The sequence below is a fragment of the Lycium barbarum genome, chromosome 11, assembly GCF_019175385.1.
Source record: "Lycium barbarum isolate Lr01 chromosome 11, ASM1917538v2, whole genome shotgun sequence".
Lineage (NCBI taxonomy): Eukaryota > Viridiplantae > Streptophyta > Magnoliopsida > Solanales > Solanaceae > Lycium > Lycium barbarum.
This window is the reverse complement of record NC_083347.1, coordinates 120,687,015-120,711,400: the sequence shown is the minus strand read 5'-3', so window position 1 is coordinate 120,711,400 and position 24,386 is coordinate 120,687,015. Positions and strand designations below refer to the sequence as shown.

The 24,386-nt window shown below is 33.1% G+C and overlaps 3 protein-coding genes across 3 annotated transcripts; 2 read left to right on the top strand and 1 right to left on the bottom strand.

The window, feature by feature from the left end:
* Positions 1 to 1,541: 1,541 nt before the first annotated feature.
* Positions 1,542 to 2,138, bottom strand: LOC132620222 (uncharacterized). The gene has a single exon (XM_060334909.1). The coding sequence runs from the start codon at positions 2,136 to 2,138 to the stop codon at positions 1,542 to 1,544; it is 597 nt and encodes a 198-aa protein (XP_060190892.1).
* Positions 2,139 to 3,869: 1,731 nt separating this feature from the next.
* On the top strand, positions 3,870 to 5,105 carry LOC132620221 (uncharacterized). The gene is made up of 2 exons (XM_060334908.1): positions 3,870 to 4,427; positions 4,533 to 5,105. Exons 1-2 carry the CDS (start codon positions 3,870 to 3,872, stop codon positions 5,103 to 5,105), a joined length of 1,131 nt encoding a protein of 376 aa, XP_060190891.1.
* Positions 5,106 to 12,739: 7,634 nt separating this feature from the next.
* On the top strand, positions 12,740 to 20,842 carry LOC132618861 (protein trichome birefringence-like 38). The gene is made up of 5 exons (XM_060333861.1): positions 12,740 to 13,167; positions 14,706 to 14,877; positions 17,800 to 17,975; positions 18,419 to 18,577; positions 20,097 to 20,842. Exons 1-5 carry the CDS (start codon positions 12,857 to 12,859, stop codon positions 20,386 to 20,388), a joined length of 1,110 nt encoding a protein of 369 aa, XP_060189844.1. The 5' UTR covers positions 12,740 to 12,856; the 3' UTR covers positions 20,389 to 20,842.
* The last annotated feature ends 3,544 nt before the right edge of the window (positions 20,843 to 24,386 follow it).

Here is a 24,386-nt window from a genome sequence, read left to right as displayed (position 1 = left end):
GATCCACGGTGGGAGGGTGGCTGGGCCATGGGTGCAGCGTGGGGTGGACTAGGCTGATCACCCAGATCAGTAGCCATATGATGCATCCAAAATGGGGAAATCCCATCATCCAAAAAATCATAAATAGTTAAAGTGGGAGAATGTAAATTGGAAAATGGGAAAACATTCTCATCAAAAATTACGTGACGAGAAATAATTATTTTGTTGGACGATAAATCATAACATTTATACCCTTTATGATTCGTAGGATACCCCAAAAATACACACGGTGTAGACCAGGCTTGCAATTTGTGCATAGTCGTAGAAGGAAAGAGGAGATAGCATAAACACCCAAAAACCTGAAGATGAGAGTAAGATGGCTTTCTTTGGTACAACACTTGAAGAGGAGAAACATGACCCAATAATTTGCTTGGTAAAATATTAAGAAGATATGTTGCTATTTGTAAGGCGTGATGCCAAAACGAAGGGGGAAGAGAAGCATGAGCAAGGAGAGTCCGAGTGATATTATTGATAGATCGGATTTTTCTTTCGGCTTTCCCATTTTGTGAGGACGTATGTGGACAAGAAAGACGAAATGACATCCCATTAGACTCACAAAATTTCCCGAATTGACCATTATCATATTCCCTCCCATTATCACATTGGACATTTTTAATATGACGTTCAAATTGGGTATGAATATGGGCTTTTAAAGCTAAGAATTTCGCATAAATATCGGATTTCTTAGCTAAAGGAAAAGTCCATAAAAACTTCGAAAAATCATCCAAAAAGAGAACATAATACCGATGACCCAATGAACTTAACACGGGAGAGGTCCACAAATCACTATGAATAATATCAAATGGCATCAAAGTTTCGGAAATAGAAGAATCAAACGGCAACTTAATGTGTTTACCAAGAACGCAAGAACGACAAATACTAGAATGACTAGATTTATTACATTCAATGCTTTTATTGAGCCTAAGACAATCCAAAATAGAATTTCCCGGACGACCCAAACGATCATGCCAAAAGGGAGAGGACAAAGCCGCAAAGGTTGATGGAGTGGTGGTTGGATATTTGATGGTGGTGATTGGATAAAGATCTCCCCGACTATCACACCTCATTAGTGCCATCCCCGTCTGAAAATCCTTCACATAAAACCCATATGGATCAAAGTCAACAGTCACAGAATTATCAGTAGTAAACTTCCGCACTGAAATTTAATTCTTAATGAGTTTAAGAGCATGTAAGACATTCCGTAAGGATAAAGGGGGGTTTGAGGGAGGCAAACTAGTATGACCACAACCACGAATTGGAATCGAATGACCAATTTCCACAACAATACCATTATTTTGATTGCTCAAATTAAAATAAGATGAGAGATTACCGTTCGAGGATGTCATATGAGAAGTGGCCCCGGTATCCATGTACCAATTTTGATCGGGCGGGTTCAAGGTCATAGTGTGCATTGCGAACTCGATGTCGGTTGGAACATACGACCCATGAGGTGCTACTGTTGTTGTGTATAGCTGCTGGGCTGGAGGAGGGCCTAATATACCTTACTGCCTTGTTGGTCCAGTTGGGGGACGAGCCCAAGAAGTGGTTGGGTAAGAACATGGGGGAGGAGCAGCAACCCATTGAGTCTGCGGTACCCACTGCCAGTGACCAAGTTGTCCGGCATGCCACTGCTGCGAAGAGGAGCCCGCTGGCTGTGCACCACCGCTGCTACGGCCTGAACCACCACGTCCGCCGGAGTTGTTTTTACCGCCGCCTGAGCCGCGGCCAGAACCCCCTTTACGGCCATTCCCAGAATTGTGGTGGTGGGAATTTTTGTTTTTCCCTCGGTGTGAGCCTGTGTTTTCAAATTGAAGTGCAGCGTCGTCGACCGCGGCTACCATAGCCGAACCAGACTTGTGAGACACCATGGCTGTAAGTTCACGTTCTTCCAAAACAAGGGAAGACTGAGCCTCTGTGAATGGGGGGAGAGGCTTAGCATGGCGAATTTGTGTCCCAACCCCTTTGTATGCTTCAGTGAGACCCGAAACCAGTTGAAGGACAAGGCGGCTATTCGTCACGGGAGCCCCGACGTTTTTCAGTTGATCCGCAAGGCTCTTTAGACGCTGACAATAGGTGGAGGCATTGAGAAAATCCTCCATACGGGTAGTCGTGAATTCTTATTCGAGAGTTTTGATGATCTTGGAATATATCACGCAAGCGGACCCAACCTTTCATTGCAGTAGCGCCTGGTTCGATGATGGTGTTTAACAGATCATTCGAAATTGTTGAATATATCCATTGAAGCACAGTGGCGTCAATGGTCGTCCATAATTCGATGTCCTCATCAGTTTTGGGAGCCGGCTTCTCCTTACCTATGGGGGGAGGAATGATGGGATGAAGGACCTTGTGATAACGAGCATGAATCTTGAAAAGCTCGACCCATGTTCCGTATTGTGAGTTCTCCATCTCAAGAACAACAGAGATGTGATTCTTGATATTCGAGACCGCGAGGGCTGGGTGGAGCGAGGACTTAACCGGAGTGGGTGTTTCATCAGGCATGGCTGATGGATTAGAGAGTGAAGATGACGGAAAGAGAAAAGAAGAAGGAGGGACTAGGGCGCAGCAGAAGAATAAGGAAGAAGAAAACCCTACCCTGATACCATGAAAGAAATGTTTTCCGTGTCTTATTTCATTCCTTGACTTGGTTAATATACAAACTATACAACCGCAATGTTAGGCTAGAATTAAGGAGCTAATTCTACCAAATAATATGTTAAGCAAAGCTAACCTAAAATAGGAGATTACAAAATATTTTAACTAATATTTACATAATCTATCAATTTCCATTCCTCAATCATGTGGTTTTTATTTCTCTTCTTGCATTTCTTTCAAGCAATGAATGCCCTCAAGACAAACCTAATATTGGAGGTGAGGATAAGGATAAAGAGGCTGAGCAACTGATGAACTCCTCAAACAAGGAGGAGGATAAGAATAAAAACAAACAAACTTCTATCAACACAGGGGAACAACAAAAGAAAGACCAAACCACTACTAATAGCACTTCCAAGGAGGATGCAAGTGGAGGGGAGGAAAAGACTCAAGGAAAGGACCCCTCTAATATTGGAGACAACTCTAAGGTTGAAGTTAATAGAAAGGTTGATACAACTGCACAGTTGGAGGACACTGCTAGTACATTGGTTACTAGCAAGGGGGGAAAAGAAAAGGCAAAAAATCTGATGAGAAGGAAAAAAAGAAACCAAAAGAGAAGAGAAGCTAGAAGATTACAAATTGCTAGAAATAATAAGATGCAGTATATTAATAAGACTGGATTTAAGTGCCAGGAAAATAAGATGGTTGAAAAAAGAGATGATACTGTGGTGATGAACAATGAGGAAACTGGGGTTGTTGAGGGAAAAGAGAATGCCAATGATATTGGGATTGCACAAGATACCCCTGATCTCACCAAGTATAAGCCGCCTGACATAACTAATGAAGTTGGGAGAAAAGGAGGAACCATATCAATAAATCTAAACTTTCCTAGGGAAGAGAAAAATGAAGAGGAGCAGATAAATATTGAGGAGTCACGGGATGAATCAGACACTGCAAATAAGCTCATTGAGGCTTTTGTCCCTGCAACAAAAGCTGAAGTACAAGCCATTGGCAAAGCCTTTGATGCCTTAACCCAAAAACACAACCTGTCCCCTAGAGGAAGATCCAGAACTAGAGAAAGGAAGAGTACTGATGGCCACAAATCCAGAAGTAGAATAAGGCAGAGAAGCAGTATTGCTTGACCCCTAATGCATAATGTTTTTATGATTAATACAATCTCATGGAACATTAGGGGGGTTAAATCCAAAAAATCTTTCATAAGGCTTATTAAAACTGTGAAGATGCATAAGGTGCAGTTTGCAACTGTGCAAGAACCTTTTCTAGATGAGTCTCATCTTGAAAAATATATTAAAAAAAAAAGTGGTTTCACTAATTCTATGGTTAACAGGAATAGTAAAATTTGGTGCTTCTGGGATGAGTCTCTGGATTGTACAGTGAACTCCAACAACAACCAACAACTAACCCTGAAAATCAAGTACTTGACTACTAGCATTACCTTTTGGTATACCATCGTTTATGCCAAGACTACTACCAAAAAGAGGAAGAAGTTGTGGTGCAAGCTAAGGCAAAATATGCATAAGATTGATGGTCCCTGGGTTGTTTTAGGGGACTTTAATGCTATTCTCTCTCCTAATGAGAAAAAGGGTGGAAGGCCTCATAAAATCAGTCAGAGCATGGACTTCATAACCTGCATGGATGATTGTGGTCTTTTTGATGCTAGATACAGTGGTAACACCTTCACTTGGTCAAATGGCAGGAAAAAAGGAAACAGAATCTGCAAGAGACTTGATAGGATACTTTACAATGAGGAATGGAGCAATAATACGGGTGATACTCTGGTGAAACACAAGGCCAGAACAGGATCAGATCATAACCTTATTCTACTTATTTGTAAAGAATTGTCTAACAATGTTGTTAAATATTTCAGGTTTCTTAATTTTTAGACTTTGCAGCCAAGTTTTTTACAGGTGGTGCAGAATTCTTGGGAGGAGGCAGTTCAAGGAAACTGTATGTGGATCCTACAGGAAAAACTAAAGCGACTAGCTAGCACTTTGAGTCAATGGTCCAAAAATACTATAAGAGATGTTTTCCAGCATGTTAAGAACTATGAAGAGATTATCCTGGATAGGGAACAGAAAATGGATAATGATGACTCAGAAGAAAATAGGCAGGAACTTAACAGAATGAATGCTGAATATATCAAATGGGCTGGTTTACAAGATAATCTCTTACAACAGAAGGCAAATATTCAATGGAATGAGGAGGGTGACTCTTGCACTAAGTATTTCTTCAGTTGTATCAAACACAAAAGAAGAAAAGCTACTCTTCATAGAATCAAAAACTCCACAGGAAACTGGATTGAGGGCAATGAAGCAATTGGAAATGCAGCAATACAGCACTTTGAGGAACTGTTTACTGATTCAAACTATATTCCTAACTTTGGAGTGTTAAATCACATTGAGAAGCTCAACTCTGAGGAGGAAAATACAAAGCTGAGTGCTTTCCCTGAAAAATAAGAGATTAAGCAGGCTATTATGGACCTGAGCCTCAACAGTGCGGTTGGACCTGATGGTTTCAATGGACTCTTTTTCCAAAAATGTTGGCACATCATCAAAGCTGATCTAGTAAATTTTGTTCACAGCTTTTATTGTGGTAAAAGATTGACTAGGTTTTTTTACTAATACTTGTTTAGTTTTGATCCCCAAAGTTGATGAGCCATCTACTTTCTCTCAACTTAGACCAATTAGTTTAACCAACTTCACCAATAAGATCATTTCTAAGATTATGGCTTCTAGATTGAATTTTTGGTTGCCTAAGCTAGTCTCAGAAAACCAATCTGGTTTTATAAGTGGTAGACTCATTACTGAGAACATACTTCTTACTTAGGAGGTTGTTCATGGTATTAACAGAGGCAGTAATCCTAATCTCATCTTTAAATTAGACATGAAAAAAGCTTATGATAGAGTCTCTTGGCTATATATTATTTTCATTTTGAGAAGATTTGGGTTTTCTGAGTTTTTCATTGATTTAGTTTGGAGACTGCTCTCAGATGTTTGGTACTCAATAATTATAAATGGAGAAAGAAGAGGATTCTTTCATTCTACGAGGGGTCTTAAACAGGGAGACCCCCTTTCTCCCTCTCTATTCAACTTAACTGTTGAATTGCTATCTAAGCTTCTGAATAAGCTGCAGGACAAGAATAGGTACAAGGGTTACAACAGTAACATGAATAGCATGAGAATTAGTAATCTTGCATATGCTGATGATGTAATCCTGTTTACTTCTTGGGACAACTACTCTATTAAGAAGCTTCTAAGGCAGCTTAAGAAGTATGAAGAAGTATCTGGGCAGAAGATCAATAATGGTAAGAGCAGTTTCCTAACTGCATCTCATGCTTCCAGAGGTACTCTCAGAAGAATCTTTAGATTGACAGGCTTCAGTCCAGGTAGTTTTCCTTTCACTTACCTTGGGTGTCCTATTTACACTGGGAGGAAAAGAATCCATTACTTTAGTGAAATAACTACTAAAATCCTGAAAAGAATTGGTGGTTGGCAAGGTAATCTACTATCTCATGGTGGTAAAGCTATTATTATTCAGCAGATTCTCCAATCTCAAACTCTTCATTTATTGGCTGCTATCTCTCCCCCCAAGACAGTTTTGAAACAAATTGAAAAATATTTTGTAAACTTCTTCTGGGGTCAAAGTGAAGGTAAAAACAAGTACCATTGGAGTGCTTGGAAAAACCTTTGCTACCCTAAAGAAGAAGAGGGATTGGGGTTCAAAGCTTTAACTGAGATTCAAAGTTCTTTTATCTTAAAAAGATGGTGGAGATTTAGGACCCAAAAAAGTTTATGGGCTGATTACTTGAGGTCTAAATACTGCATAAGAACTAACTCTGTTGCTAGATGCTAGAGTTCAGGTCAATCACAAAGCTGGAAGGAACTGCTTGACTGTAGAGACACTACTAAACCACATATGTTCTGGAGAATTAATGCTGGCACATCTCTTTTTTGGTGGGACAATTGGACAGGCCTTGGTCCCATAGCAAAGCTGCTAGAATCAGGTCCTAAGCCAGGCAATACTCTTGTCAAGGAGTTCATCACTGATAGGAAATGGGACATCAGCAAGCTAGAAACTACTGTCCCTCCTGATCTGCAAAATCTAATTAGCAAAATTGCTGATCATACACTTCAAGACACTTGCATTTGGACTCTGAATAATGATGGAAGGTTCACCACTGCTTCTGCCAGAGAACTCACAAGGAACAGGAGGGAAAAAATGAGACTTTAAAAAATATTTGGCATAAGGGAATCCCTTTCAAGGTGGATTTTCTAAATTGGAGAATGATGAAAAGAAAACTTCCTATGGATGAAATGATGGCAAGATTTGGACAACATGTTGTGTCAAGATGTAACAGTTGCACCAACCCTCAAGCTGAGACAATAAACCATGTTTTCATGAAAGGTGAAATTGCAGAAAGAGTATGGAGGTGGTTTGCTAACCCTATAGTTGTTAAGATACAAAAGGGATCCATAAAACAATTAATGTGGAGCTGGTGGGCAACTGACTTTTCCAATGCATTGCATAAGACTCTTTGTAACATAGTTTCTATGTACATAAACTGGGAACTATGGAAAAGAAGAGGTGCAAGTAGATATGGGCAGAATTCTTACTCAATTAGTAGAATTGTCAATCAGGTTAACTTTCAAGTCAAAATTATCCTTTATAAACACTTTACACAGATTAACCTTCATTTGTCTTGGAAAGATATTTGTGTTATTGCAGATAACTACTCAAGTCCTGTTATTAGTTTACCAGTTTATTGGAGCATACCACAAGGACTAGGATTGAAACTCAATACGGATGGAAGCTCTGTGAGAGATTTGAAGAAAGCAGGAGCAGGGGGCATAGTCAGAGGACAAGATAGAAGGATGATCCTAGCATTTTCTGAATCACTTGACTTCTGCAGCAATAATGTAGCAAAAATCAAGGCTGCTCAAATTGGACTGCAATATTTCTCAAACATGGGGCTGAAAAACATCATACTGGAAATGGACTCAAAGCTTATAGTGGACATGATCAAGGGCGTCAGCAAGCCATCTTGGAGTTTCCAACAGATGATAGAAGACATACAAGAAAGGTTGAACAATCTAGAAGGCTCAACTGAACATTCCTATAGAGAAGCAAACTCTGTAGCAGATATTCTATCTAAACAAGGATCTATTAAGAGCCTGAATAGTGTCTTCTAGGATCCTCAGCACCTTCCTAAGTCTGCTATTGGAGCCTACAGATTTGATAGATATGGCATGGCCAATTTCAGGATTAGGAAAAAGAAAGTGGGAATAGGCTAATAAGGTTAAGAACAAAAGATGAATCTCCTTGTTGGCAGGTTCAACTTTTGTTCTACAATTTTGAAAGCTTAAGTTTAGGAGAGGAAACCCCTCTGTACAGTGCAGGAGTAGGCTGTTACTCTTGTCGGATTTGTTACTTTGTAACTATCCTATTTTTGCTCATCAGTTATGAATAAAATGGTTAATTTGAAAAAAAAAATGTCCATGTAGCTAGGATGGCAATGAGGCGGGACGGGGCAGGACGTGTTAAAATAATTCTTTTGAAAATTTAATGCGGGGCGGGTTGCGGATTTTGCAAATGAAGCTACCGCCTATTGGGCGTAGAAACATTGTTGTATTTGAGGGAATATAATTTTGTTGTTTATTTTAGAATTTGATCGGACACGTACAATTTTACCTGTTGCGTTAGTATTATATTTGTGAGACATAGTTTATCTCATGCCTTTCGAATCTTATCGTTTTATACATGTCATGTCGAATGTTAGAATTAAAAAGTTACTAAATATAAAAAATAAATTTCAATTTAACTTTCATGATTTAGAAATAATTTTAAAAATTATGTAGGGTGGGGAGGGGCAGATTAATGCAGGGTGGATTTATCGCTTCCACTAAATTTGATATCGTATCATAAGCTCCTAAGTAACACAATTTAAACACTCCATTACACTAAGGTAGGTATTAAAACTTGCATAAGTAATCATTTTTGGTAGCTGGTTAGGAGGTAAGTTAGTCATATGTAAAATTAATACGGTGTTTAATTTGCAATACATGTACCAACATAAATAATATATGTATAAATTATGAGGAAATATATATATTATTTTATGCAGTTGAGAAGGTGGAATAACTAATACTACTACATGACTAGCTAAACCCTGCGTAACTAATTCCTGCATAAAATAATATATATATTTTCTCATAACTAATCTCTATATTATTAATACCTGTATAATTCTAACCATCTCAACAGCCCCACTGAATTTAATAAATTATATTTTTTGTTTTGATAAGATCTTTATAAATTATATGACATTACAGGCTTTACACTATTAAATTGTAAAGTATAGGGGAAACAAGCTTTTTCCTAAAGAAAATATATGTAATAGGTGCCGTAATCACCGGCAACTTGGTTAGCAAAGATTGTAAAGTGAAAATTCCGTTGTGTTTAATAATTATAAGTCTTGGTCCTCTTGGGATTAACAAGGAATATTTTGTTGAAATTTAGTACACCACGATATGAGTATTCTCTATCTTTGTCCCTCTCTGTTATTTCAACTTACAGTATTTATTTATACATTGTTTCCAAGAAATATTATATTGAGTAAAAGCAAACCCCACCCCCACCCCCACGCCCCAACACCCCACCCACAAAAAAAAAAAAAAAGAAAGTAAGAAAGATTACGATGATGAAAAGAAAACTACTCGTAGCATAGACAAGTGATGATATATAGGCAACCTATAATAGAGTGATAAATCGAAAGCTCACTCTTCTATGTTCAACTAGTTAAGAATTGCCCAAGTTCAAGAGATGTTATTTTAAAATTCTTAAATTTTAATCTTTGTTTGAAAGTTGTTCAATATAGTGCATAATTAAATTTTTCTACTAATGGTGTTGATAAGGTGATTTATACAACGGTTGAAACCTAAATTTTAATAAATACTTTTTTTTCAATTTCAAAGCAAATACTGTCTTAATACCTAGCTCTAAAGTTATACTTCAATCTATTACTTACCCTTTAAAATTATGGTCAATATATACCTTCACATCTTAAATCTACTTTTTTCTTTAACTATTTATCTATAAGTTGATGCCCTATTGAGTTTTAGAACGAGTCTAAATTTATTAACAATTTAAATACTATTACTTTCATGAATTTGATAAATTTTAACTATGTCAAATCATTAGAACTTTTTAATAAGTTTTTTTAATTTACTTATCAGATGCTAAAATAAATTCAATATAGTTCCTTCCATTTGTTAAAAAATATCTTTAATAATGTAAGTTATATTTGTTAAAAAAAAAAAATCAATGCTCAACAAAGATTTAAAAAAAAATATTAAATCAAAAGCAAATAATTTAATAATTACTTGAGTACCCTATAAACAATTGTAAAGTGGATCCCTTGCAAGTTGCAACTCTCTCAATAACCTCACCTTACAAATGAGAGACCCTACGTCAGTACATAAAATGCCAAAATTGGGACCATGAGACAGGCAGCTCAAGCTGCTCAACTATGACTTCTTATATAGGAAATAAGAATACAAATCAAGTGTCACTGAATCATAATTAAGCAATGCACCTTCATTTTTTTAATGTATGGCGATAACATGGGCAAACGATAATGGTACCGATCACTAGACATAGCGACTATAAATTTCACTTTCTCTTCCTTTTGTTTTTTTCCCTTAGAATGATAATGGTAACATGGGTAGATGTCATGCTTTTTATAACTGACTAATTGTGAAATAGCGTGTCACGTAAAACGGAAAGAATCAAGAAGTATTATTTGCAGTAGCTTATTTACTGGCAATCATTTCAAGACAAGAAAAATAGGAGTTAGCTACGAAAGTCATCGCTAGTTTGTTGCTATAAATAATTCGTAGCTAACTGATTATTTTTGATAATATGTTGTTAAATAGGATTATCAATAGATTTTTATCGTTTATTGACATAAGTTATCCGTCTCTATTTTTTTTTTTTTTTTTTTGTAGCGAATATTATGGTGTAATGGTAAATGCCCTCCATAATTAATTAACTAAAGATTTTGGGTTCGAACCTAGAAATAGAGTTGCCTTTGGTAAAGAACTTTATCTCCCAAAGTGGATTTTCTCGGCGCAAATTTAAATTAGTCGGACTCTAAGATGCACTACAAGAAAGTATAAAAATGACAACAAAAAATTTAATATTTGACAACAACTTAGTTTTATTGTTGGTAAATGAATTGGCAAATGAACTTTTTGGTTGCCAAAGAATTTAATTTTGTTGCCATGGTATTGATTATTGTTGTAAAAAGTACTTTTGACAACCAAAAAAAAAAAAAAGTTGTTGCACATTATTGCAATAACAATCGTTGCGAAAAGTCTATACAATAATTTTTTTTTTGTCAAAAGTGCTTTTTACAACAGTAATCAATCTAAATTTTGTTGCCACATATATTTTTTCTTGTAGTGACGAGTAAATTTTGTTGCCACATATTTTTTCTTGTAGTGACAAGTATAAGTCACACAAATATATACCAGTATAGGGTCGCATCTTTCTTTTTCTCCTTTTCTTTTTTCCTAAGAAACATCAAGGATAACTAAGAGGCGGCAAGATCCAAAACAGTCCAAGATGTACTACTCAATTTTAGAACGGAAAAGGGCCAAAATTACCCCTGAACTTTGAAAAATAATTTATTCATACCTTTCGTTATACTTTAGGATCAATTATACCCTTACAGTTATACTATGGGGTCAATTATACCCTTCTGTCTAACTGTTGCCACGTGGCATCATCCCAGCCCTTCAAAATTATTTCACCCTCAAATAATTTTTTACTCACTAAAATAACTCAATTCGACCCGAATTTTTTTTTCAGCAAAAATAATACGGATAATTTTTATATTTTTTTCTGGAAAAATAATACGTATTATTTTTGCTGAAAAAAAAAATTTCGGGTCGGATTGAGTTATTTTAGTGAGTAAAAAATTATTTGAGGATGAAATAATTTTGAAGGGTTGGGATGATGCCACGTGGCAACAGTTAGACAGAAGGGTATAATTGACCCCATAGTATAACTGTAAGGGTATAATTGGCCCTAAAGTATAACGAAGGGTATGGATGAACTATTTTTCAAAATTCAGGGATAATTTTGGCCCTTTTCCGATTTTAGAACTTATAATTAAACATTTGTCTTTAGCACTCAACTCGTGAATTTTTGAGATCTGGCTGTCTTCTATTCTTGTATTTTATTCTTTGTGCATGTGCATCAATTGCTTTATTTTTTTCAACATGATTGTTTTTCTACTACTTTAAACATTACTTTGAACATTTACTAGTATTTCTCTTTTTCATATCCTCATATAAACGGTTAATTAGACCTGAAATTTTTAATGACGACGGTGTAAGGATCAATTTATATGGCATTCAAATTATTTACAGATACTAGTACAAATAATGAATAGCTTTACCGCCTACCGGCCAAAGTTTAATCAGATAGGAAGAAAATCAGACTCGAAATTCTTGTAAAGTTAAAAGAAGTAAGAAACATAAAAGGAAACTGTCGCAATTTATATGTCATACTTTTCTATTTTCTCTGTCCGAAAAAAAAAATGTTATAATTTCTTACTTAAAAACAGTTTCAACTTTAAACTTTGTATTCTACTTTTAATGAAATGATTTATAGTCACAAATTTTATGACTTGTTTTATACTCCATCCGACCCAATTTATGTGATATAGTTTGACTGGGCACAAAATTTAAAAAATAAAGGAAGACTTTTAAATCTTGTGGTCTAAAACAAGCTAAAGATATTTGTGTGGTTATAAACCATCTCGTTAAGCATAAAAGGTAAAGTTTAAAGTTAAATTGTTGCTAAATAAGGAAATATATAAATTGTTAACAAATAAGAAAATGTATCATTCTTTTTAAGACGAACTAAAAAGGAAGGTATATCACATAAATTGAGACAGAAAAAGTACCATAAATTTTTAAAAAAATTCGTGTCTAGTCAAATATGTCACATAAATTTGGACAGAAGGAGCAATGTATTTCCTTTTTTGTTTGTTTTTGTTTATATAAACGTACGTACTGATCAACTTTGAAGCACCCTCCACCTTTCTTTTCCATAGTACTCCCTTCTTTCTCTCCATTCTTCTTCACCCAAAAAATAAATAAATACCCAAAGCCAAAGAGCAATTTTCAAAACCAAAGTCACTATGCCAAATATGCTTCTAATTCAATCACTAGCCTTAGCTATTATTATTACTATTATTTCTGCAGAAACTGTTAAAGCAGAGCTTATAGTACAAAATAATTTTAGTGATATTCTTAACTTGAGAATAAGCAGAGAATTAAAGAGTAGTTGCAATTTGTATCAAGGACAATGGGTTATTGACCCTTCATTCCCTCTTTACCAATCTTCAAACTGCCCTTTTATTGATCCAGAATTTGATTGCCAAAAATATGGAAGACCTGATAAAGAGTACCTCAGATATGCTTGGAAGCCAGATTCTTGCAATTTGCCCAGGTACTAATTTTTTTTTTTTTTTACCAACTTCTATATACAGTCAGTGTAAAGAATTTTTACACGACTAATGTGTTTTTAGCCGGGGTGGAGCTATGTTGAGATTGCATTTCCGTTTAAAAAATATACTGCACTGAGAAGTAAGAAGAATTTTTATTACTAACTTCTATATACTGTCGGTGCAAAGAAGTTTTAGATGATCAATTTATTTTTATTAGAGGTGAAGCTATGCAGAACTAAGGTATACTACACTGAGAAGGCAAAGAAGAATACCTTACTAACTTTTATATACTGGACCAGTGTATTTTTATTCAAGATGGAGATATGTAGAGCTAAGGGGTTCAGTTAAATTCCCTTCGTCGAAAAAATATACTGCACTGAGAAGGCAAAGAAGAATATATTACTAACTTTTACATACTGTCAGTGTAAGATATTTTTACAAGACTAGTGTATTTTTATTCGAGGTGGAGATATGTAGAGTTAAGGGGTTCAATTAAACGTCCTTCGTCGAAAAAATATACTGTCTGAGAAGGCAAGAAGATTTTTTTTCCATAGTTATGCATGAACGGTAGAATAATGAATCCCTTGATATAAGAAGATTCTTGTATAGTGGCAAAAGGGTTCAAAAATAGCTTTAGATCACTGCTTCAAAAAAAGTTTGACATTCTAGTATTGTTTTTTTGGATTTCCCTTTTTAAGTTATGATTTCGTCGTATATTTTAATCTGTTGTAATAAGTAACTGCATTATTCTCAAATTATCATCTCACTTTTAATGGACAGTTTAGCCGTAGTTATCTAGCTGAATTAATTGTTTAAGCTTTTTGACACTTGGAAACTTGATTCTTTTTTGTTTAAAGCAAATTCACTAGGCGAGGTGTCTCGGGTTAGTTTTTTATTTATATAATATAAGCGAAACTTAAAAGAAAAATACAAGTAAGGGGGCTAGGCCTGTAAAAAACCTCTACTAACTAACATGCGTGTAAAAAATAAGAAGAAGAAAACACTAAATATTTTATGATCATCACAGAGCTTATAACACACTCGATGACTATTATAAAGAAACTTGATTCTTGTATATCAGTATAAAGAATATCGTAGTAGATAATTTATCTTATTTGCTAAATTATTATTATTCACCTTTTATATAAATGGTACTTAACAACGGTTGCCCTATTGGTCATGGGCCTAGCTAGGTTCAAGTAAGGTGTTCGGTTGAATTAACTTTATCGGAAAAATATACAGTGCTAATAGTTTAAAAACGATTCGTTTTGTTTTTTTATTGTTAAATTCTCTTTGCATATGAAAGATTCAATAAGTTAATGGCAAAAGAAGTCCAAAAATTACTTTACGTCCTAGATTGGTTGTCAATGTCATCATTGTCATGTATAGAAGACGTCTACCTTTTTTTTTTTTTTTTTTTTTTTATATTAATTACTCTATAATTGTTGTTTTTTGCCCTTTCCAAGATTTGGATTGATATTTGTTTCCCTATAAGTTTTGTTTTCTTTACTTTTAAATTTTTTTTTTCTTTTTTATGCAGATTTGATGGAATGGATTTTTTGAAAAGATGGACAGGGAAGAAAATAATGTTTGTTGGTGATTCATTGAGTTTAAACATGTGGGAATCTTTGGCTTGTATGTTACATGCGTCTGTGCCAAGTGCTACTACATCTTTTACCAGAAAAGAAGGAGTTTCTTCTGTGACCTTTCAGGTTTGTTTTAAGAAATTTTAATATTATCTTAAGTTATATACATTTATAATCATAAATATATTATTATATATGTAAGATTATAAATTTCAAACTTTTTTTCTTAAGCTTATTACTCATCCTTACATAAAATGAAACCGAACGGATACCCCTTAGGATGAATATACTCACCAGCACATGATGTTCACACCAAAGCAATACAACTTACTACTATGGTTAAATAATATTATGGGGCGTGTGTGTTTTTATCGTACTTTTAATTCCAAGTATTAGGAGTTTTGCAAATGAAATGTGTTTCAAAATATTTAATATTCTAAGAAATAAAAAGTTATTTATTGGTTTTTCCCAACCTTTACTGTTTCATTCATTGAAATGTTAACTATACGAGATGTTTAAGGAGAGACAAAAGATCGACAAATACTTATATGAGTGCAGTTATTAAATATTTTTCATTGTTAAAAATAACAGAAATTAGCGACAAATAAATTTTTGTCTCTAATTAACATAATTCATCGCTAATTCTATATAGCGATAGGTTAGCAATAAAATTCGTAGTTAATTCTTATTTTTTGGTAATGTCTCTTGAGGGTGTCAATAAAATCTTAAAACAGATAATCAAAGGTAGTTATATTTATTATTCTAACACTTAATTTTTATATTTCGGAATTTAAATTGAGATAAATGTTGAAATTATTATATAATAGCATGTGTGAGTGAATCAGGATGTGACTTGTCTGGATAGCATATGCTGAATAGGATTTATCTTTCTTTGTGTTTTTTTTTTCTGCCTTTGAAGATAATTTAAGCTAAATTACAAACAGTAGATGATATAGACAAAAGTAGATGTCAAGAAAAAGTTTTCTAGCCTTTTCAATCTTTAGTTCTTTTCTCATTTAATCATGCACCGTTAGGCAAATGTTGATGGTTTAACAACCAAGATCCTTAGTAGACTATAGAGCTTGGAATAAAACTGTCTATTTTTCATAATGACGTAGTTACATACAATGGTCAGTGAATGATGGTTAATTGAACTATTTTCGTTGAAAATTTATGTTATGTATATAAAAAATTAAACTTAATATATTGATGATAACTACTTTATAAATAATATATATGTTAAATCTTGAACACCTTTAGTCTGACTTCGCTATTGATTTTTTATGACAATCAATAAAATACTAGTACAAAAGAATAGATTCCATAACAGTAAGGTTTGTGGTGGAGTGGTAAATACTTTTTCATTTTTAAATCTTAATCAGATGTTTCATGGCTCGAGCTCTGATTATAAAGTCATTTTTATTAGAGAGAGCTTTATCTCATAATGTAATATCCGATACTAATTTAAATTAATCAAGCCCCATAAAAATATCTAACATTGGACGGAAACAAAACAAAAATTGATGCAATGAAGCTGTGTTTTTTTTTTTTTTTTTTTTTTTTCCTTTTTTCTCTAGAAGTTGGCTTGTTAGCTTTATCAGAATGTGCATGGGAGACAAGAATTTTTGTTGTTTTTTAAAAGAGTAAAACCCGTGACTTGTCAGAGGCGTGAGCAACAATTTCTACTTTCTTTTATAACTGATGTTTCCCATTTACTAAGAAATTATTATTTTGTTGTTTTTGATTATCTGAACAAAATTATTTCTTTTCTAGCTCATTATATATGCTCCCATTAGTGGCGGATCTAGGAGATGAACCCTTTGCCCAAAAATTAGACTGCATATATAAGATTAATTTTTTTTATCTACGTATAGTAGATGTTGAATCTTCTTAACTTCTTTATGTGTTTACTTTATTATATTTTGATTTCCCTTAATAAAAATCACGACTCCACCGCTAACGCTCATTACTACATTTTATATGTTTTCAATATATAAATATTATCTTAAAGACTTGAAAAATATATACATGTAGATTCAGAAAGAGAATTAAGTAGTTCGATATACTATAAATCTCCCGTCATATAAAAATGAAATATATAAAATGTTACTTTTCATTATTTCCTAAAATTTAAGTCAACTAAATATTCGAAGGATCTTGAGCCTCTAAATCATCCGGGGTTGCGGTAGAATGGATAAAATCTCTTCATCCTTAATTTAGGTTTTGAGTCCGAGCCCTGACAATGAAAAAAATATTGCCAGAAAACACTTACTCTTTTAACGAGCCTTACACGTCTCGAATCCAAATTAGTCGGGACCTACGATGAATATGGACACCAAATAGAAAAAAAATCTTGAGCTTTGACATTCAAGAATGTAACAAACTCATTATAGTGGTAGGTCCAATCTTTATTTCATGGCACTTTTTATTGAGACTTTTTCGTTGTCAGCGGATAGATATTTTCTCCCTTAGCCAATTCTAGCAAAATGCTCAAACCTAGAACTAAAAGCCATTGGCTTGCTTGTGTAAAATTAGTTTCTGATATAAATTTCTTGTTGTCAACTTGTGCTCATATTTATTGAACTTTAAGGGTATTCTGTTATATGATTGGTTTGGAATCGCTTTCATATCTCATGGTAGATGTTCTTTTAGTTATATAATTTTTTTCATAAGAAATTGATAAATAAAATTTGATAGATTTTTATAGGGCATTTTTCTTCTATTCAAATTGTAACTAGTCATAGGAAATTATTACCACAACTGGATTATGTATCATCTTCGATAATCAACATCGGTTTAATGTTTACTCCCATGCTCCCGAGCAGAGTTAGGGGGTGCAAGGGGATTCTTCTGAACTTTTTTTTTTTTCCGGAAAGTTATAAAAAAAATTATGTATTTATAGTAGATATTGAATTCCTTTAACTTTTTCGTGTGTTTATTTCTTTAAATTTTGAATTTCTTTAAATTTTAAATTCCCTTAGTAAAAATTCTGGTTCCGCCACTGCTTGCTCCAACCTTTTTCTTTAACTCTATTAATGATTTTCGCAGGATTATGGAGTAACTTTATTCCTTTATCGAACCCCATATCTGGTGGATATAGTAAGAGAGAAAATTGGCAGAGTGTTGAAATTGGATTCTATTCAACAAGGTGATGCTTGGAAAGGAATGGATATGCTGATTTTCAACTCTTGGCATTGGTGGACTCACAAGGGCAAATCTCAAGGGTATGAACATAAAATTTGATTCATAACTTGTGTGATCATCTTTTATTTACTTAATTTTATTTTCAGTATATTCCGTCATGTGCGATTTTTAGGGCAGAGCAATAAATTAAATCGAGTTCGGATGAATTCCGTAACTTTTGCGTCACCCCTATATTTATATTAGAAAATGCATTAAATATATATAAGTATTTCCCTGCGAATATAGTAACTAAAATGAGTTATGGGTTTGGTGGCAAATTCAGAACTCATAAACTTCAAACCATGGCTCCACGTACGATTCATGACATCTACCTACTTTAATATTATGTTAAAATATGTGATCATCTCATCTAAAAGCTTAAATTATTAGAGAGAGCACACTTTTATTGAGTTAAGTTTGTCTTCGATAGTTATAACCATAGTGTGACATGAAATGATCACTTTTACAATTTCTATTGCTGCAGATGGGACTATATGCAAGAAGGCACTAAAGTGTCCAAAGATATGGACCGTCTGATGGCATTTTACAAAGGCCTAACAACTTGGGCAAGATGGGTCGATCAAAATGTTGATTCTTCCAAAACCAAAGTCTTCTTCCAAGGCATTTCTCCCACTCATTATATGTAAGTCCTTAGCCCAATTTAATTTCGGGAAAATTTCAGTTATAAATAATTTATGGATCAAAATTACATATTCATAGCCCATATTTTAAATTACAAACCTACAGCCCAACATTTCATGGTACAACTTGAATATTCACCTTTATACAACAATATACAACTTTATACACTTACTATAGACAATGTATACACCTTGTATAAAAGTTTATAATAATGTATAAGACTAGTATACAATATTATACAACAATATATAACTTTATACATTTACTGTAGACAATGTATAAACCTTGTATAAAAGTGTATGATAATGTATAAGACTAGTAAAAAATTGAAGAGGAAAACAATGGCTATGGCGGGTAATTTAAAAAAGATGGGCTAAAATTCCCTAACAAACCCTGCATTTTCCACCTCCATGTTCTCAAAAAACACAAATCTTGAACTAATATCATATGGCTTAAAAAATACACATTAAGGGTGTGTTTGGTACGCGAAAAGTTGACTTCTAGGAAAATATTATTTGGTGTTTGATATGGTGGAAATTTTATTTTTATGGAAAACATTTTTCATCATGAGGAAAATGACTTTCATCACGTATGAGAGGACGACAAAAGTCATTTTCCTTACAACAAACGTAACTTTCAACTAATGTTATTTGTCTCAATTAACATTTCACTGCGTTTGGTATTGAGGAAGAATTTTTTGAAGATTTTTTCAATTTATTTTTATGTTTGGTTCCTTAAAAATCAGGAAAATGACTTCAGTGGTGGAAGTACGGAAACTAGATTCATAAATGGCATTTCACACTGATATTTGTCTCCTCCCACCCCCACCCACACCCCCAAGATCCCACCCTCACGCCCCTCGGTCCCCGATCCCACACACCAACCACCACCACTACCAACTAATTACTCCCATCATCCTTCCCTATAGTATTTGTCTAGATTTTATATATATATATATATATATATATATATATATATATATATATATGCTTTTCTAACAATATTTTGTGCTTAATTACCAAATACCAAACAATAAGTAAGAAAATCACTTATTTTTCAGAAAAATATTCAGTGAAAAATATTTGGGGTTCCTTTGTACCAAACGCACCCTTAGACATTACTATTAATCTCTAGAACTACTCAAAAGAGTCATCAAAACACTCTCGATTTGTCGATATTATTACAACTCTTTTCCGTTTTGTTGATATTATTATCAATTAATATATATTTTTTCTCAATAATATTCTTCCCACACCAATCAAACACCAAAAATCATTTTGTAGAAAAAATGACTTATCCTACCAAAGACACCTTAAATTTGCAACTTCCAAGGCTTAATTATGAGTCACATTATGTTATACTAATTGCCTGATCACCAATTTCATACTAATTGACTTTCACTCCGAAATTATTAAATTATGATGTTTAATAGATATAGGAAGGAAAAGAATGCGCCAAGGTATATGATTGTCTAAATTACACATTTTAGCATATTTGTCTGATCAAATAATTATGATCAGGGGCAAAGAATGGGGTTCATCAACAAGAAGTTGCAATTCAGAGCAAGTGCCACTATCAGGATCAACATATCCAGCAGGTTTACCAGCATCTACTGTTGTTGTTAACAAAGTAATAAGTAGGATTAAGACACAAGTTTATCTCCTTGACATCACATTATTGTCACAATTAAGGAAAGATGCTCATCCATCAGCTTATAGTGGTCAGCACCCTGGTAATGATTGTAGCCATTGGTGCCTTCCTGGTCTACCAGACACTTGGAACCAACTTCTTTATGCATCATTGATTATGTGAGCATAAAATAGAATTTAACTTATATATATTGTCGGCGTAAAGAAATTTTTACACTATCAGGTCATGTAGAAGGATATGTACGGATAACCGTTCGTGAAAAAGTGGAATTTGTAATATCGAAAATAAGACAAGTTACCGACTTGAACCTATATGTGTTGTTCACACTCTTCAAATCGTCGGTGGGTACGCGTCGGATCCTCCAAAAGTAGTTTATTTTTGGAGAATTTGGCACAGTTACGGCAACATTTTTGGAGATCCAAGTAACATAGGCTAGAACAAGTAAATGTGACCTGATAGTGTAAAAATTATTTACATCGTCAATGGATATTAGTTAAACTCTATAAAATTATCGCTTTTATTCCAGTCCACTTAATAGTTGGAACCAGGTTCCTTTATGCAATGAGTACCTTTCTAGACATCTTAATAAATGGAACGAAGGTTTCTTTATGCGCAATTATTATGGATGAAGACTCCACATTTGTTTTTTTTTATTGTTTGTTTGTTTGTTTGTTTGGTTTCATAACTATTGATGTATTGGTCTCTATGTTAATTAGGAAGAATACTCAATTTTGTAAGTTACTGAAATGAGGGACAAAAAATTGTTTTGGGATGTAATAAGTACAGAGTAAAAGGGCCAGAGGACTTCTGATTTTTGGCCAACTTAATCAGCACAAGTTTCCTTTAGTGTTATTTTATTTAGTTATTTTGATGACGATGGAGTTCGAATCAATTTGTGGCGTATCTTGATTAAATGAATCCGCAACACGCTATAACTGAGCAAGCACATGTATCGAGTAAGTCCATCCATTGAGGTTGAAGATGATAGGTTCACACTGTGCAAACTCTATAGCAAGTTTTCTTTCATTTTATTAAGCTATACATTTTTTTCCTTCCATTATACATTTTTATTTTTAGTCTTGCACGTTAAGGATTTTATGAAGAAAATACATGATTCCATTGACAATTATTTTAGTATTGATCCTGTAAATTACATGGCAAGGACTGTAACACTCTGCATTTTTTACTTTTGAGGTAAGAGTAATGTGTGTGTGTGTGTGTGAATGACACTTAATAAAAGGAAAATATTAAAAGTGTGAAAGGCTACAATGACCCCCAAAAAAAAAAAAAAAAAAAATTGAAAGCTAGGGTTAACTCCAATAGGCCGAGGACAGCAATTCCTTGTTAATTTATGATTATTTCTAAGTTAGTGTTCTATCTGTTAATTAATTGATATTGACATAATATGTCAGTGTATTTCAATTTTGTAGAAAATATGGGGAGAAAATCACAAGTAGCCACTCTTCAGCCATTGTAATTGAAAAACTAGTCAGTATCCTGAAATTTTAAATTCTACAAGTGAAACTTCAGGATAATAAATTTATAGTCAATGTCCTGGAGTTTAAAACTCCATGACAGTAATAGTTTTCAAACATAAACTGAAAATTGACCAGTTTACACTATTTCTATGAAAATATAGTGGAAATATGAGTATATGTATTTATCTATTACTCTAATTGTGTTTGAAACATATTAAATAGGAAAAATGACAGAGATTACCTACTTAAGAATCTTTATTACGAAACATAACGATACTTTTTCTTATTTACAAAATAAAACGGATCTTCATTTTTCATACTTAAAAAAAATTATTTAAAAAAAATAATTAAAATAATTATTTTATTTTATTTAAAAAAATATATTTTTTAAAATAATTCGCTCAATGCTTAAAAAATTCAGTCAATTTTCTGTGTATAAAAACTGTATGAAACATGTATGAAATGTGTATATGTGTGCGAATTTTTAATACAGTTTTCATACACAAATTTTGAGCGAACTTTTTAAGCCTTAAGCGAGATATACACATTTCATACATTTTTCATACACAAAAATTTGAGCGATTTTGTAAGCCTTAAATATTGTATGAATGTTGTATATAATGTTGTTGTAATTGTATTAATTTTCCAGAAACCTAACATGAACGTTATATAAAAAATATGTGAGCGAAATTCTAAGCCTTGAGCGAGATATACATAAGTCATACTGTATTTATACATAAAAGAGCGAAAGCTTTAAGCCTTGAACCAGATATACACATTACATACATTTTTCATACACAAAATTCTAAGCGAACTTTTTAAGCTTTGAGCGAGATATACACATTTCATACATTCTTCATACACAAAATTTTGAGCAATTTTTTTAAGCCTTGAGCAAATTTTTTTTTTTTTTTTTTAAATATTTTTTTTAGTAGCCGTTTGGCCATAAAAATTATTCACTTTTTTCCGATTTTTTTTTTCACTTTTTTTACTTTTAGGCGTTTGGCCTAAAAAAATTCGGAATACAACTCCGGAGTTGTATTCCGGAATACCAAAAACAAGAAAAACTTGTTTTTCAAATTTTTTTCACTTTTTTACACTACATTTCACCAAAAATTACAATTTCAAAAACTATGGTCAAACAGAACTCCAACTCCAACTCCAACTTCAAAAATTCCAAAAAAAGTGAATTTGTTTTTGGTATTTATGGCCAAATGGCACCTTAAAAGAAAAGAAATATTTTTTTAAAAAAATAAAAAATATTTTTTTATAATTTTTAATTTCGTATATATTTTGTAAGAAATCTATTGCCATATTTTGTAAACTGAAGTATTTCGTTATATTTTGTAAATACTTTTCTTATTATGTGTATATAGGTTGATCTCCCTATTAAATATGTATGGATCGCATTTTTTTTTTCGGATCCATTTTAAATCAACCCATATTTGATCTGACCCGCCCATTTGTGAGCACTACATTCATCTATTAAAGTGTAATTTATTTGGTAGTGTTATGTTGGAATATAGTCAATATAATATGCATTTGGAAGTATATTGTCATATATATTTTTTTTAAAAACCCGACAAAAACCGAATTAACCGACAAAACCGACCAAACCAACTAAAACCGAAGCGGTGAAAAACTGACTTAATTGGTTTGGTTTCAGCATTTGAAAACCGACTTAATTATTTTAGTTTCCTTTTAGAGGAAAAACCGACCCAAATCGAACCGAAAACGCCCCCAGTCTACTCTAATCATGAATTCAATTCTTCAGGAATTTGTCACCAAGTTGGATGGTTGAATCTTGAATGTGATCATATCGTGCTTTGATCAAATTATAATAATTGGTCACAGGATTGACTTAATATATTTACTTGAGTTGAGTGTTTGAATATGTCTATGATTCTTTATAATATGTTTGTTAATTGCATATATATCTTGGACTTGAATTCTTGAATATCTGTATGATTCTTTTTGGCAATTAAAAGATTTTATTAATCACCAGGAAACATCTGTATGATTCTATTATTAGGTTTGTTAATTGCATATCATTATTGATTTGAGAATTTGACTACGTCAATGTTGCTATAAGAAATGATATAAGACCAAAAAAGAAACAAAAACTACCAGAAAAAGAAACAAATCTTTTAGTTGAATAAATTCTAAGTAGTTGTTTTTTTTTTTCCTTTTTTTTTTCTCTTTTTTTTCTTTTTTTTCTTCAAAAAGTAGTTGTTTGGTTATTAACGGAAGAAGAATTTTTTAACTAATATAACATTTGGATTTTAATTGAAGTGTAAACCCACTACAAGACATATAAAAGATTCTGGGTCATTTTCTCAACATCGAACTATCTCATTGTTTTTTACACCAAGCCTAATTAGGAATGCACTACTAAAAAAACTGGATTTTCCGACATCAAAAAACCGAACTCAATTTAGGTCGGAAAAAAACCGACCTCATGAGGTCGGTAAAATCGTAATATGTATTTTTCAATTTTTTTAAAAAATAAACCGACCTCATGAGGTCGGTAATATTATATCAAAATTTTAAAAAATAATGTACCGACCTCACTAGGTCGAAAATTTAATTGACGGTAAATATTATAATTTTTTTTAAATTTAAATGAATACCGACCTCACGAGGTCGGTTTATTAAAAATAATTTAAAAATAATTTTTGATAA

Coding starts and splice junctions, on each gene's coding strand:
- LOC132618861 (XM_060333861.1), top strand. CDS start 12,857: ATGCCAAATATGCTTCTAATTCAATCACTAGCCTTAGCTATTATTATT. Junction 17,976..18,418: donor CACAAGGGCAAATCTCAAGG/GTATGAACATAA, acceptor CTATTGCTGCAG/ATGGGACTATATGCAAGAAG. Junction 18,578..20,096: donor ATTTCTCCCACTCATTATAT/GTAAGTCCTTAG, acceptor AATTATGATCAG/GGGCAAAGAATGGGGTTCAT.
- LOC132620221 (XM_060334908.1), top strand. CDS start 3,870: ATGCATAAGGTGCAGTTTGCAACTGTGCAAGAACCTTTTCTAGATGAG. Junction 4,428..4,532: donor ATAATACGGGTGATACTCTG/GTGAAACACAAG, acceptor CTTAATTTTTAG/ACTTTGCAGCCAAGTTTTTT.
- LOC132620222 (XM_060334909.1), bottom strand. CDS start 2,138: ATGGAGGATTTTCTCAATGCCTCCACCTATTGTCAGCGTCTAAAGAGC.